This window comes from Morchella importuna (genome assembly GCF_003444635.1).
Source record: "Morchella importuna strain M04M26 chromosome Unknown Morimp01GS022, whole genome shotgun sequence".
In the NCBI taxonomy this organism is placed as follows: Eukaryota; Fungi; Ascomycota; class Pezizomycetes; order Pezizales; family Morchellaceae; genus Morchella; species Morchella importuna.
In genome coordinates, this window is record NW_025763419.1 from 87,313 (window position 1) to 102,795 (window position 15,483).

General features: G+C 53.5%; 6 protein-coding genes across 6 annotated transcripts; 2 read left to right on the forward strand and 4 right to left on the reverse strand.

Moving 5' to 3' along the window:
- Positions 1-159: 159 nt before the first annotated feature.
- Positions 160-1,628, reverse strand: LAJ45_07062 (uncharacterized protein; the record flags this gene model as incomplete). The annotated part of the gene is made up of 2 exons (XM_046116621.1): positions 160-1,478; positions 1,541-1,628. The coding sequence occupies 2 exons, from the start codon at positions 1,626-1,628 to the stop codon at positions 160-162; spliced, it is 1,407 nt and encodes a 468-aa protein (XP_045970023.1).
- Positions 1,629-4,046: 2,418 nt separating this feature from the next.
- Positions 4,047-5,056, reverse strand: LAJ45_07063 (uncharacterized protein; the record flags this gene model as incomplete). Its single annotated transcript, XM_046116622.1, has 2 exons — positions 4,047-4,521; positions 4,641-5,056. The coding sequence occupies 2 exons, from the start codon at positions 5,054-5,056 to the stop codon at positions 4,047-4,049; spliced, it is 891 nt and encodes a 296-aa protein (XP_045970024.1).
- Positions 5,057-6,565: 1,509 nt separating this feature from the next.
- On the reverse strand, positions 6,566-7,238 carry LAJ45_07064 (uncharacterized protein; the record flags this gene model as incomplete). Its single annotated transcript, XM_046116623.1, has 4 exons — positions 6,566-6,642; positions 6,723-6,956; positions 7,031-7,112; positions 7,221-7,238. 4 exons carry the CDS (start codon positions 7,236-7,238, stop codon positions 6,566-6,568), a joined length of 411 nt encoding a protein of 136 aa, XP_045970025.1.
- Positions 7,239-8,461: 1,223 nt separating this feature from the next.
- Positions 8,462-8,905, forward strand: LAJ45_07065 (uncharacterized protein; the record flags this gene model as incomplete). Its single annotated transcript, XM_046116624.1, has 3 exons — positions 8,462-8,471; positions 8,538-8,675; positions 8,742-8,905. 3 exons carry the CDS (start codon positions 8,462-8,464, stop codon positions 8,903-8,905), a joined length of 312 nt encoding a protein of 103 aa, XP_045970026.1.
- Positions 8,906-10,937: 2,032 nt separating this feature from the next.
- On the reverse strand, positions 10,938-12,980 carry LAJ45_07066 (uncharacterized protein; the record flags this gene model as incomplete). Its single annotated transcript, XM_046116625.1, has 5 exons — positions 10,938-11,002; positions 11,057-11,077; positions 11,131-12,082; positions 12,151-12,805; positions 12,868-12,980. 5 exons carry the CDS (start codon positions 12,978-12,980, stop codon positions 10,938-10,940), a joined length of 1,806 nt encoding a protein of 601 aa, XP_045970027.1.
- Positions 12,981-13,265: 285 nt separating this feature from the next.
- On the forward strand, positions 13,266-15,155 carry LAJ45_07067 (uncharacterized protein; the record flags this gene model as incomplete). Its single annotated transcript, XM_046116626.1, has 1 exon — positions 13,266-15,155. The coding sequence occupies one exon, from the start codon at positions 13,266-13,268 to the stop codon at positions 15,153-15,155; it is 1,890 nt and encodes a 629-aa protein (XP_045970028.1).
- Positions 15,156-15,483: the final 328 nt, after the last annotated feature.

Consider the following 15,483-nt stretch of genomic DNA (forward strand, 5'->3'; position numbering starts at 1 on the left):
ATATATCGCTGGTAGCAGCCGGTCTGGCTGTCATATTTCCCCACATCACAAGATATCACCATTCGATAAAATCACCAATTTTGAATAAAAGCTGAAAACCGAAAACTAAAAGGCAAACTTTTATTCATTCCACCTCCATCTATTGGTCTAACCCACTCCTCAATTCCACCAAAAGCTAACACTAAAGCTCGTATCCAAGCTCCTCACATAATGCCACCAACCCGCCGGGATATACAGCCCCTCCCCCCTCTCTAACACCCTTTCTACATATTTGGCTTCTTTAAAGACCCTCCACTTCTCCTTCTCCTCCTCACTCTCCGCCTCGCTGCCGCCCTCAACCCTCTCAATATCGATCGAGCTCGTATTCGACATATCCACACCGCCGTCCTCCACACCCCTCGGAAACAGCTTCGTCGTCTCGCTCGGCGCATACAGGCGCACATACTTCCTGCCGAGTACCTGGCACAGAATATTTGAATATGGGTCCGTATGCAGCGGTGATATCGTCCCCGCCGGCCCAAACCATGCATTCACCAGCGGTGCCTCCAGCTGCACCGGCGTCGGCACCCCCGGCGGCGCCGGCGGTGTCGTATAGCAGTAGTCCGGTATCAGAATGTCATTACGCAGCGGCGGGATCTGGTGGAAGAGCGTGTGCTGCGCCAGATAGCCTGTCTGCGGTGTCTCTTTCTCCTCCTCCTTGTCTTCTTCCCCAGTGAAGGCGGGGACGGTATTGCGTGGGAGCACGTGCGTGTTCATGAATTCCCGGAACGTCATAATGCGCTGAGCCCAGTCACGATTCGTGTAGCTACGCCCGACCTCGACGGGTACGAGGCGCTTGCCGCCGTGGGTTCGGCTGAGAAGGTAAGCGGAGGACGCCCAGGGGCGGGTGGTGAGCGCAGGCCAGTCGTCGACGACCCCGGCCATGATGAGAGGTGTATTCTGCGCTAGTAGATGCTTCGTGAACCCCTCCAGCGACAGCGGCGTGCCGTGCCGCTCAATTGGGCAGTCCAGCTTCGGTGCCGGGGGTGAGTCGGCCGCGATTAGGTCGTTGTGGCTCGTTGGTGCTGCGGGCTCGGTGGTGGTGGTCGTAACATAGACGTCCACCTTCTCCAGCAGGTCCTCGATGATCTCGCGGCGGTTGTTCCCCGGCGCACCGGCCATGATCAGCGCCATGTCGAGTGTACGCACGATCTCGGAGTCCGAGTCATTGAGTTGTTCGGTGGGCGTCAAGGACGTTAGGAGTAGTATCTGCGCGACGGCCTTGAGCACACTGGCGTCTGTGTAGAGACGGCGCCAGCAGAGTGGGACGTCGCGGTATGGATAGGTGTGTAACTTGTCGGTGCAGAGACGGAGGAGGTCTGTTGCGCGGGTTATTGCATTCTTGAGTGCAGGCGCGGGAGGCGGGGCCGGTGTCCAGAGGGCGAGGGTGAGGGAGCGGTGGAGTTGGAGGGCGCCGAGGCCGCAGTCGCTGAGGGTTGCTGTGGTGGGGGGGTGTGTTAGTGCGTGCAGTGTGCAGGGTTGTGGGGAGGGATGCACGGACTGTCTGTGGTGAGGTCGGAGTGGATTGTGGAGATTGCAGTTGTGCAGGCGGTCGTGAGGGCTGCTGCTGCTGTGGTTGCGGGGGCCATGACGTTCGTGTGTGTGGTTGTGATGCTATGCTGGGTTCTGGTGGCTATGGTTCTGGTGGTAATGATGGTAATGGTGGGGTGTATGCTGTGTGTGTGGTGGGGTGGTTTATGGATGTGTGGTGGGGAGGAAACGGTAGGGGGTGCTGGTGATGGTTGATGATGCCGGCGGAGAGAATGAGTGTCAAGAACTGCAACTACCCTCTCTCTCTGCCTCTGTCTGTCCGTTCCCTTTCTCTCTCTGTATGTCCCCTTCCTTCCTTCACTCTCTCTATCCAACACTCCCACCTCTTCCCCCGCCCAATCGGACACAGCTGATTAGCTGCATGATGATAATCACTCCCCATCGGCAAGATGTGGTCATGCAATATCACTCGTCCACGTGTATCCGCAACGTCGAGCCCTCTCCCTTTAGTAAGGGGGGACGGGGAAGGGGGAGGGTGAATGTAGCCAATTCAACCGCGCCTCTGCTTCCCGTGAGATACCTATCTTCAGAAACACAAAAACAGTCTCTTCTCTCCCACCGGCGACGGCATGTATCCGGCCCGTCTTTTTTCTTTCTTTTCTTCCTTGCTTCATTTCCCTTCTTGCTATAGAGAACTGAGTGAGTGAGTGGGCGATCGATCAAATCGCCCTCCCGGGTAAAATGGCAAGAAGTAAAAAAGCTTTCTGGATGTTTCTACATACTAGAGCTCGCTAGAACGCTAGCTAGTTGGATAGATAGTTAGTTGGTAGAATGGGTTGGAGTATTCGATTCGAATACAGCCCCGATATATTTGCTCCTCTCGTTGCAGGCTGGTAAGCGGGAAAGTAGGTTGGTAGGTAGTGAGAAAAGACCTCAAAGCTACACTACATGAGCTAGCTAGCTAGCTAGAGCTCCACGAGCAACCAATCAATCAACTAATTAGCCAATCAGGGCGACCAATCAGACAGCCAGTAAGCTCGACGAATCACTGGCTCATGTTTCAACCATGCCCACGTCCAGACAGGGCCGTACTCAGCTGGAGCGGAGTACATACATTTACTCTATGCCCTCTACGCGCGTACTCCGCCCAAGGTAGAACATCTGCTGCAAACCCCTCAAAAATTACAATATTACAAGCTTATTGTGAGTAGAAAGTAGAGTATCAATCATATTACGCTAGCAATCGAGGCCAGACCCGCGTTTGGCGGGGAAAGCAGAAGCAAATTAAAGATCATACGCCCCCCCCCCAAAAAAAAAGCAACCCCACAATGGATGTTGTGGGGTTCGTCACTTTGGATCTAACATGCTGCTTGCTAGCTCATGGCTCGCTCGTTGTGTCAGATCCGGAGCAGCGCAGGGCAGTTATAGATCAGATCATGGCCGTTAAGGTTTGGCTTGGGAGCTTCGTGGGTTGGCCAACGATCATATACATGTAGATATTTACTTCATTTGAGCCTGCCTATCCGCCACAATGGCCACAGAAAGCGACTATTCGTGCATCAGATTCTCTGTTCGAATTCTAGCCCCTCTCCTCTCTCTTCTAGCGTCAGAAGACCAGACCAGAGCAATCCACTCACTACCTGAACCCCCCTCTGTTTCTCACCGCTTCGTATACACTACACCAGCCCGCAGCTCTCTCTAAACGACCAAGGAAAATGACCTCATAACCCCCCCCCCCCCCCCTCGCCCCGTACGTAACGTATCCTCCATCCATAACTTCCTACGTAACCTCTCCCTTCTCTCCCGTCTATCAAAACACTCGCTCTTCCGTCCATCTATGTATCCTATCCAGGCCCCAAATGTCTATCCAGTACCTTAGTCTATAGTAGCATCAACAACGACCCCTGCCCAAAGTAAAGAAGAAAAAAATGTTACTAAAATATGATATAAATTTGGTTCTCCAGGAAGCGAAGCAAAGCAAAGCAAAGCAAGCAAGTCCATAGGAATAGCCACACGTAACTATGCCCACAGTGCCTTCCTTCACCACTTCACCGCCTGCCAGATGTCGAATCATACAAGAAAGGAAAAAAACACAAGCAAAAAACCCCCAAGTCCGGTTATAATCAAAAAAGCCACTGTAACAAAAAGAGAAAGAAACAAAAAAGGGAACAAAAAAACGAAGGGATTATATATGGTGTAAAATACAACAAATCCAGAATAAATAAATAAAAAAATATAGACAATTGCAGCAGCACAAAAACAAAATGATGCCGAATAAACCAAAAGACAAGCCTCTATGTGCAAAAAAAAAAATAACAAGATCATCTAGGAAGCTCTCTAGATTCCCCAAGAAAAACGACCTAAAACAAAGTAAAACTGACAAAGGAAAAGGATCAGTGGTAAGGAGTGTAAAGGGGTCTCAGACCAGCCCAAAAAAATATAGTATATGTGACTCTTCTAGCGTTTAGCAGCCAGAAAGACAAAAAAGAATCAGGGGGAAAAAACAGAAACGACGTCTATACAGCCATCGTCACGCCGGCTTCTACCGCCAACATGATCTTCCTCGCAGGCGCTGCAACGGCAGGAGCCGCCGCAACAACCTCCGCAATCTCAGCCGGCGTCTCAAACTCCATCGCCGCAAATGCATCCTCGCGGTTCGCCCGCTGACTCAAAAAGCTGAGGTATCCATTCCAGCCCACGGCAATTGCACCACCAAACAGGGCGCGGAACTCGAGCGGGACGAACCAGAAGTTGACGGCCGTCACGGCGGGCCACAGCTTGCAGGAGTTGATATAGGCTGTGGGAATGGTCTTCTTGAGTGTGTCGACCATCTCCCGTGTGCTCACTGTGCCGACGGATGAAAAGACGCTCTGCAGCGTGAAGAAGGCGGCAAGGAAGACGGGGGTGAAGAAGATCTGGTTCACCAGCACCCGGGTCGAGATTGACAGCAGCTTGCTGCGGAAGTTGAAGGACTCGCCGAGATATTTGAACCTGAAAATAGCGTTAGCGGGGTTGTTTCATCCTTGGTTGCTTTGCTTGCCCGCTTGAAACGGATGAATTGATAGATTGAAGGGGAAAGGCGTTCCAAGCCTTGGGCGGAGCTGACTCACCAAAGATAACTTGGAATCGAGAAGACTCCACCAATGGCAATATTCCTCCCGGTCCTCACTGGGTCGTAGGCCACGCCCTCCTCTCCAAATAGGAACTGTGCATTCAGGTCCCCCAATGCATAGATGGCAATGGACGTCAGGAGCTGCGTCACATATGGCCTCTTCCTCTGCGCCTGCCCATACCGGTCAAATGTGCGCACCACCGGTGCGGCCGCGTATGTCCCATAGTTATATGCAGTCCTCAGCGTCAATGTGAACCTTGTTGGAAGCTTTGCAAAGATTGGGTGTGTTGGGCGAGGTGTTGTGAATATCTCGCGCCGGCGCTGGGGGCCCTTGAGAAGCTGGTGGACGGTGCTTGATGTTGGATGAGCCCGTTTTGCAAATAGCCTGGAGCTAGTGGTGAGCAGAGATGCCATCGTGCTAGTTGTGTCTTTCTTCTTATTCTGGTGCTGGTGGTTGACTTTTTCTTTTATTGAAACAAAGTGAGTGAGTGCGAAGGCGAGGGATTGTAAAAAGTGGAAAAATAAGGACCGTAAGGCGACGAAAGTCCGGGGGGGGAGGTGATGGTATTAATACTTTCAGCTGTACCTGGGGATCACCACCTGTGTTGTACCGGGAGTAACCAAAGAGCGAAGGTGTAAGGTGTAGTGGTACTAGTGCCAAAGGAAAGGACAGGAGATACAGTTGAAGACATGTAGGTGACTAGACCCAAGTGGTGGCTTCGCCCCCCCCCCCAAAAAAAAAAAAAAACGTAGCCACACGCCTCACCCATTCGCCAGCCGACCAGAACAACCCCCCCCCCCTCCCTCCCTCTCTTCGCAGGAGCCCTCCCCCCCCCTCCCCCATGCCTAATCTCGGAATACCAATCATACTCCTGTAGATTACGCCGAACGTGGCAGAAATGACGGCGTTTGGCTCGGTGATGGTGCAAATCCATCACCCACACTGAACTGCACTGCATGCAGGGACGTCGGTCGGGTTGGATCTCTCGTCAACAAGAGCCTCCCCATCCGAGAGCAGGAAACACCCCTCCCCCCCCTCAACCCCTGTATCTTACCTGTTTCGTCCCAACTGGATCCACGAAGGCAGACCGTCTCCCAAAAAAGACCTGTGCTGCTGCAGCAGCAGCGGCGAAACAGATTCTATCCGTTGGCGGGGCCCGGCGTTTGCTGAGGAGAAGAGGGGGGGGAGGTGATCGTTTTGTGAACCTCGCGTTTGTCGTATGCTATTCGTGGATAGCCTGCCGGGCGAGTTGTTCATCACGGTCGCATTCCTGTCATTCTCGTTTCTCGCGATAGCAAGTGCGGAGTACATACATGTAGAGCACATTATGTGCAGATTCCGTCTTGTATTGAAACCAAGGCATCGAACTGCTGGACTTTTGTTCGTCAGAAGTGAGGGGAACGTTGTTTTGGAGGTTTCGTTACGGTTCCGCGTGATATTGCACAGGGCGTGATGGTAATAAAATCTCCGAAGGGCGGAAGCGAGAACATTTACAATCAGACGTGATGAACAATATCTACATAGAGGCGCTCTTATACTTATCTCCGACCACCTACAGGTCGTACGTAGCTATTTTTGTTTATTTCTACAGGTGTCACTTCGAGGATGGGAAAGACAAGAAGATAGCGTTAAGGGTATCATTTATTCTCACAGTCAAGCTAGATTGGCAGTATTAACTAGAGAGAGAGAGCATGTTTTGAACTAGAAGGCCAGGTTATTGACCTTCTTACATTTGTTGTTATCACGAAATTGAAACTATAGTACAACAAACTCCACCGTTCTGGCGGTGCAAAAACAAGAAAGCTAACACCCCACCCAGTACTGTACGAGCAAAAAAGGAAACCCAGGAACAAAGAACCATTGAATTCATTTAAAAGACACTACTAACCCATCCCCCCGAAGATTATCGTTATGGTAATACTCTAAGAGCGCTCACCACGGAGACGGCGAGCGAGCTGGATGTCCTTGGACTGGATGGTGACACGCTTGGCATGGATAGCTGTAATGACAATGTTAGTGGTTGTTCTGTTGGAAGAAAAAATAGACGCGAGTGGCAACGCGGCTGAAGTGATTACTTACCACACAAGTTGGTGTCCTCAAACAGAGAGACGAGGTAGGCCTCAACGGACTCCTGAAGAGCACCGATGGCGGATGACTGGAAGCGGAGGTCGGACTTGAAGTCCTGAGCGATCTCACGAACAAGTCTCTGGAAGGGAAGCTTGCGGATCAAAAGCTCGGTGGACTTCTGGTAGCGACGAATCTCACGGAGAGCGACGGTACCAGGCTTATATCTGTGGGGCTTCTTGACACCACCTATTGTTGTTTAGTTAGCAACTATTTCTATTCGTGATGTGATAGGATGAGGTGGATGGGATCTTTAAACTTACCAGTGGATGGTGCAGATTTACGAGCAGCCTTGTTGGCGAACTGCTTACGAGGAGCCTTTCCTCCGGTGGACTTACGGGCGGTCTATAAACAAAACGCGTTAACACATCAACATATTAAGGTGGGGGAGGACATAATGATGAAGGTCATCATGTCCTATTACTAGATGTATGGATGGGGTTATTATCTTACCTGTTTGGTGCGGGCCATTTTTGGTGATTTTTTGGCTAATTTAGATGTTGTTGGTGTTGATGTGGTGAAGTGGAATAGAGAAGGAGACGAGATCGGGGAGGGCGGCAAGCTGTACTTATATACGGTGGGTCAAGGCCACGGAATCAACTTAGGACACAGAACAAGGAGTGAGCAGGGCAGGGTTAGGGAAAGGCATAGAAATGGGAGGTTGGGGTTCTTGAAAAACTCAGAGTACGTTGCAACCGGAAATACCCCGAAAAAAGTTCTCCTTTCCAGCGTGTTTTTCGACCATAATTTTGTATGGGGATTTGGGTGCAAAATGGCTGAGTTGCAACGAAATCACGCTAAGGTATCACATCCTGGTTGGTTGTGCAGCGCGCCCACACACCACTTCCGCATTCAGCCGCTGCTACTAACTAAGGCAAGGAACTGCTGAACTGCCATTTCCATCATCTCCAAAATCTCAAAGACGTGAGATTTGAGTCATGTCGCATGTGCAATAGTAGATGGACATTACGTGACTCCCAAATAATTCTCGTATTCAACTTTTAAAGCCATAGTATTCTGTAAATGTGTCCTCCTCTATTTCATCTTTTCAGCGACCGAGCATTTTCGCTGAACCTGGCATTTCCATTCTATCTACCGGTTCTCTTTTCAACCTGCAGACAACAACAGCAAAAAAAAAAAAGCTTTACAGCAGATAGAATTGCCAAAAATGACTGGCCGACCAACCGATGCAGGAGTTACAAGTCGGTCGGTATGTTGATGTAACATGCATTCCATAGATCCGTGCCGTACCTCGCTCCCCAATACAGGCTTCTTCTGGAATCTGGATCCTCAAAAATCCCATAGATCACCACCACCTTGTGCGCCCATTCAATTCTTTGGTCCTACACCCCCTTGTAGCGTGTGTATCTGGCATCGTACTCTAGAGTGAAGCAGAGATATTAGCGTGTTTCGCCCAACGTGGGTCAGGGCCAGGGTTTCAGTCATGCAGCACAAAGATGGCGCCCCCCATTTTTTTTTCGTGCGCGCGGTCGGTGCCTGCCTTGCCTGGTTGATGTTGAAAATCAAATGGGGTACGGGTCCTCTTCAAATACCGCGTGTTTTCCCCACCTCGAAAGCACTTCCCTCAACTTCATCCTGCTACTACGAATCTAACGCAACTATCTCGCGTTTCATAAACTTCAACCTCTTTTTTTTTTAAAAAAAAACAACTCCTCTCAACAACTCAACCCAAAATGACTGGACGTAAGTTTTTAATACCTCTACTTGCTTGATTAACGCGTCCATTTACTAAACTTGTTTTCTCTACAGGTGGAAAAGGTGGAAAGGGTCTCGGAAAGGGTGGCGCCAAGCGTCACAGAAAGATTCTCCGTGACAACATCCAGGGTATCACTAAGCCCGCTATCCGCCGTCTCGCGCGTCGTGGTGGTGTCAAGCGTATCTCTGCCAGTATGTTTACCTCTAACTTCTCTATATCTAGCTTCGTGAACAACATCTAACGTGCCTGCCTTACAGTGATCTACGAAGAGACCCGTGGTGTCCTCAAGACCTTCCTCGAGGGTGTCATCCGTGATGCCGTCACCTACACCGAGCACGCAAAGAGGAAGACCGTAACCTCCCTCGACGTTGTCTACGCCCTCAAGCGCCAGGGACGCACTCTCTACGGTTTCGGTGGTTAAGCGTGTCGTTTCCAGCCAAGTGTTACATTATGTCGATTTTCTTCGGGTGTTCGGGTTAAATTCTGGAATTTTCTTTTTCTTTTCTTCTTCTTCTTAGTCTACGCGGGGAATTGTGTTTCTATTTTTCTGCCGGGATTTGTACTATAGCCAGCTTTCTATATGAAGGAATGAAGATGGGGAGAAGGCACTGTCGTTAATAAGCAGTGTCTTCTCCTGAGCTCTGAAATTACAATGATTGCCCCCGTATTCTTGTTCTGTAACCATAATTTTGCGCATTATAACTATTAGATTGTCATGGCTTTTTTTAATTTTTTCTCGTGAACGTCGCGTTTCTAGTGAGTGACAATATGCGATGAAGCAACGTTGAGACACGTTATAATAAACTTCGTCACGGTAAATCTTGCTGCTGCGCGTGTGACAACCAAGCTTAAAACTCACCAGTACCTGTAAGGCCGCAAGGGCGCAGCGCAATCTTGCTTGAGGATCCAGAAAAACCATATCTCTACGCAGCCCACCCAACAGGATATCTGAAATTTCTTTGAGCTTCGAAACCTGTAAACGAGCAATCTGCCGTCTCCCGCCGTGCGCAATCCAACACATACCGCTCACCACCACCACCCTTCGAATTCGAATTCACATCCTATCTACACCAGCTAGTCGTCGTTGAAAACCCATCCAGATAACAAAGAAATCTCACACACACCCAATCCCCAATCTCTCCATCCAGTAACCCATCCTCATCCTATCTCCCGATTCTATCTCCCACCTCCCCACCTACAATGCGTCATACCCTCTCTCCTTCCTCCGCCCCTCCACAACTCGACCCCGCCAAGACACCGCAATACCGGGTGATTTCCCATGACGCACCACACCACCACAGCCGCCAATAAACCCTAACCCATCCGCACCCATCCACACATGATACACCCACACACCCACCCAACAAGAAGAAAAAAAAAAAAAAAAAAAAAAAAAACCCGACCGCGGCCGACGGCCCCCACGCACGTGCCACGCCAGCAAAGCTAAAAACTCTCCCCTGTGCCCCTCTCTGTGTGTGCCTGCTGGAGCCGAGCCGGGGCGAGCAAATCGGAGGAATGTTCCACGACGCGTTCCATGAGCCTCATACCGCCCGCGCCCGGGATCTGCGCTAAGCCTATCTTTGTCTTTGGGGGGGGAGGTACAGGGAGTCATGGGTGCTCACTCGCTTTTGGGGGTGCAGTGCGGTTTTTGTTGGCGGCTCTTTTCTTGCGGGCGGGGGTGTGGGCGGGTCGAGTGGGTGGTTAAGCGGTGTACATAGCTTGCATGTAGCGAGCGCCTGGCGGTATCTATCGTGTGGTCGTCTACATGTATGCATGTACCCACTGCCCGCGGGCGTTATTATCCACTGGCAGCGGCCGTGGAGATGGATAAATGAGCGTCGCCTCAGGAGCCAGTTCAGGGGCGGCCGGCCGGCTGGAATCACGCAGAGGTATGTGGAATTTGGTGGTAGGTAGGCAGTGGGAGTGATCTCGGGTCATGTTTGGCCAACTGTTGTTTCTTTGCGACAGCTGAGGACATAGTTTGAGTCACGCGCCAGAGGAGGTATGCTTCTATCGTAGACTCACATAAACAGAGAGCTACTGAGGTTGTTCTCCCCCGGAAGAGAATCACCAGTCACTCGTCCGGCCGTACTTGGAAGATACATGTACTCATGTAGATGCTCAACAAAAGAAGAAATATACAATACCAAAAAAGGGTACGGATTCGCTACGTTATTCCCGTTAATGTGCTAGTAGTTCAGTAAGAATACGGCATTACTGCGGTGTTCTTTTTGTAATGCCAGTTTAATTCCGTCTTATTCGCTGAATCCTGTAGTCATACAGTACTGATTTCGCCCCGGTTTTTCGTACTGTGCTTTATTTTGGGCACGGGACGTACATATTGGTGACTATGGGTCATATCCCCATTTACGAGTCAAATAAGATGATGAAATGAGTCAAATAATTGACATGGAGGAGGAGGAGGAGGAGGAGTCCTTTCTGAGTCCGCCCACTCACCCGACAGCGCTCCTTGCCCGGATAGTTGCCGCAACCGCTAGAAGACCTAGCTTATCACTGCCTTGGGTTTGTATCAGTCGCCGTCAGCTGTTCGGGTGAGTGTCGTCTATTGTACCTATCACCTGACTATCCAAACCTACCTAAGGCTAACTACAAAAAACAAGCCAAACCCCAAACCCCATCACACACTCTCACTCGCCACCTTCCCCCTCTTCACAACCCAATACTCCTCCCACCTCCTCCCATCCCGCACCCAACCCGGCACCCAAAACACCCTCCCCACCACCCCCGTCCCCTCCTTCTCCAAAAACCGCTCCCTCGCCACCACCACCCCCCACCCCTCCGCCATCACCACCTCCCTCTCCTTCGCCCCCAGACCCACAATGTACTCACACTCCCCACGACTCACATACTTGCCCACATCCTCCAGATTCATGTCATTCATCCCCTGCGGCACCCTCCACGTGCCCTCCCACCCCGCCTCCACAAACTCGCCCGGCAGCAGCCCGCGGAAATCAGACACCAGCCACTTGGCCCGCACACCCTCTGGGAGCAAGTAGTGCGACGGGAAGCGGTACCATTCACCCGCCACACACAGATTCCCCGTTGCGTTCGCGGGGAGGCTGGAATAGATGCTGAGCGGCGCGGAATACGACGTGGTGACCGCCAGCGTCCTCGACAGTGATAGCAGCATCGTCAGCGCCACCACCGCCACCGCCAACACCCTCCTCAGCATCCGCGACGGGAGGATCGCACCCACGATGTCGAGCGCGCGGGTAAGTGCGATTGCGGCGTTGACGAGCAGTAGCGGGTATGCCAGGAACATGAAGCGCTCCTCTTTATGTGGCTGGAGCGTAAAGATAGCCAGCCAGAGGTAGTATGGGAGTGTTGCTGTGATCTCGCGGCAGGTGACGGGGGTGGTGATGAGGGTGGAGAGGACGAGGACGGGGAAGGCGGCGAGGGAGAGCGGGAGGAGGATGTTGTGGTTGAGAGCGAGGTTGAGGAGGTAGAAGTGCCATGGCTCGGTGCCGTATATGTTTGGCCCGCGCGAGGCGTCGCTGAAGACGTTGTAGAGCACGATGTTGAGCGGGACGATCTCGAGCTTGCGGTAGAAGGCGGAGTCGATGGCGACGATTATGGCCTATGGAAAACACACATACCGATCATTAGCCCACCACCCACAACCAACAACCTGAGGAGGGGACCTGCCAACAACCCCACCGACAACAATCCACCCTTAACACACCTCCCCACCACGCCCACCACCCTCCCCTCCACCGCGCCCGTCACCAGCGCCCCCAAGATCCACGGCACACACATGACCAGACAAAACGGCCACCCCAACAACCCCCCCACCGCCGTCCACACCACCCCCTCCACCAACTTCCCCTCCAAGAACCCCGCCGCCGCCATCATACCCGTATACATCGCAAACGTACTCGGCAGGAACGCCACCGCACTATGAAACATTCCCGCGCTCCCCGCCGCAAACGCCAAATACATCGCCCCCACGCCCCTTCCCAGCCGCGTGGCCACCGCACGATACAGCCTACTCTCCGCATACGCGCAGGCGACCGCGAACACAACGCGCAGCGCATAGAACTCTGCGCTCTTGCCCACCACCCCCGGCAGCAGCAGCGACGCGGGCCGCGAGAGCGCAGAGTGCAGGAGGATGTACGCCCACGAGCGGATGGCGTAGGCCGGCGAGTATTCCCAGGTCTGCAGGCCGTGCGAGTGCGAGAGGTAGTGGGCGGGCTCCCAGAAGTTGAAGACTTCGTCGCAGTCGGGGATTGTCGCGTAGCGCGCGGAGAGCAGGCGCGGGAGGAGGAGGAGGGCGAATGCGGCGGTGGGGGTTATGAGGGGGCTAGAAGGGGGGGTCGGTATGTTAGTCTCGGTTTGGCTCTAGGATGGGAGGGAGGGACTTACGTGGGTGCTTGAGCGGCCTTTTTTGAGAGGCGTGGGTTTGTGGGGATTGCTGGGGCGGCGGGAGGGGGTGCGGGTGTGGTCGCGGGGCGGGGACGGGCCCGCAGTTCTGACATTGTGTAGGTTGTGTGTGTTTACTGTGCTGTAGAGTGCGGGTTTCTGTGGGGATCACAGAGCTATCAGCAGTTGACTAGACACAGCTCTCTTGTAGTAGTAATCTCCCAAAACCCCCAACCGAGTCTTTCACCGTCGGCGCCTCACCCGAACCGTCATCCCTGCGCACGTCAAAAAAAACCCATCCACAGCCCACAAACACCAACTACAAACAAGAACCACAACCACAACCAACCTCAATCGCTGCTTAAACATCAATATCAATTACAATTCCATCACCCCAACTAATGGAAAGAACAACATCTTCACCGCCCACCGGCGGCGGAATCCCCGGCCTGTTCCTCCTCAGTGGCCCCACCAGCAGCTCGACAGAAGAGACAATGATGGATGCTGCCCCCGCCACTATCACCACCACAGACACAGACACAATTGCCATCAAGAAGGAAAATGAGGATACAAACACCGTCCCAATTGCCCCCACAAATCCCACTACAACTGTGACAAACACTACAAATGACACTTCCCTCTCAAAAGAGGACTTCCAGTTCGCGCTCGACACCACCGCGGGCGACAAGGCCGTCAAGACCGAGGAGCCCGCGGAGCAGCAACAGCAACAGCCACAAGTACAGAAGCAGGACAGCCACATGCATGACGACAGCAAGCCCATTAAGATTAAGAATGAAGAAGAAGAAGAAGAAGAAGAAGAAGAAGAAGAAGAAGATACCGGGCCCACAGAAGCCGAGTCCGCCCTTCACTCCGCCGTCGTCAAGCCCGAGCCCGCCTCAACAGACGACGTCCCCATGGGCGACACCGAAGCCGACCCCGAAGCCGCCTTCCAAGCCGCCGCGCTCGCCAACAAATCCGAGCCCACCGCCGAATGGGAGCTCGACTCCGACGCCTCCTCTTCCGACTCCTCCGACAGCGCCTCCGACGCCGGCTCCTCGGACTACGACCTCCTCGACCCCTCCTCCCTCGCCGCCCTCCTCATGGACGAAGCCTCCGACCACTCCGACACCGACGGCCACCCCTCCCGCAGCGCGCTCAAGACCAAGAACGAGATTCCCGAGGCCCTACTCCCCATCGAGCGGCCATCCATCACCCTCACCCCAACCCACCCCATCACACACCTCGGCACCGCCACCACCCTCCTGGGCACAACCCTCCTCATCACCGCCGCCACCCCCGGCGACCACCGCGTCCTCAACGAGTCCTCCCTCCTCTGCACCGCCGACCGCCGCATCCTCGGCACCGTCGCCGACATCTTCGGCCGCGTCGAGCAGCCCCTCTACACCGTGCGCTTCAACACGCCCGGCGAGCTCTCCGACACGGGCGTCGCCGTCGGCGACGACGTGTACTACGTCCCCGACCACAGCGAGTACGTCTTCACTGCGCCGCTGCGCGCCGTGAAGGGGAGTGATGCGAGTAATCTGTATGATGAGGAGGTGCCGGAGGGGGAGAGGGAGTTTAGTGATGATGAGGCGGAGGCGGAGGCGAAGCGCGGGAAGAGGAAGGCTAGGACGGGAGATAAGAGGCGCGCGGATGGAGGGAGGGTGGTGAAGGAGATGGATGAGCCGTATGTGCCGTTGGCGAGGCCGGCAAATTTGCATGAGATGTTGGCGGGGCCGCCGCCGCCGCCGCCGTCGCGAGGGAGGGGGGGGGAGGGGGTGGTGGTGGGAGGGGGAATAGGGATGGGCGTGGTGGTGGTGGGCGTGGAGGACAGAGGGGTCGTGATGGGCGTGGCCGTGGTGGTGGTGGAGGCAGCGGTAGTAGTGGTGGAGGCCGCCGCGAGGACCAACACCACCCCCAACAGCAGCAACACCCCCAGTACCCCCAGCACCCCCAGCAACAATCCCATCCCCAATTCCCCCCGCAACAACAATACCCACCCCCCAACCCCAACCCCAAAGCCAATACACCCACCAACAACACCACTTCCCCCAGCAGCAACAGCAACAATGGACACCACCACCCTTCCCACAATTCCCCCAGTTCCCGCAATTCCCCCAGTTCCCGCAGCAGCAGCAGCAGCAGCAGGGTTTCTATCCACAGACACTCCCGCAGGGCGCGCACGTCAATCCCGCGTTCTTCCAGGGGGGGCACAGCTGGCCGCCCCCGCCGCCGCCGCCGCCACAGCAGGCACCACAGCAGCAGCAAAGGGTGGATCCAGAGGCGTTTAGGGCGCTGCAGAACCTGTTGAGTCTGAGCAAGGGTGCGCAGCAGGGTCAGGGTGGTCAGGCCGGGCAGTAGATCGTGAGAATAGGAGTAGTGTAGGGAGAAGGGGAGAAAGGGAGGTGGGGGGGCGGGGCAGAAAAAAAAAAAAAGTGTATTTTTTTTCCTTCTTTCTTTTTACTTTTAGGGGTTTTTTTTTTTTTTTCTACATTTTTTTTTTGTATTGTATATTTCTAGTTTAGGGGCGCGCGTAATCGTAGTGTTTTTGTTTTGTCAGTTTGGGCTTTTGTTAAGGGCTTGTTTGAGTGAGTGAGTCTTTTCGTGTGAGTACATGTA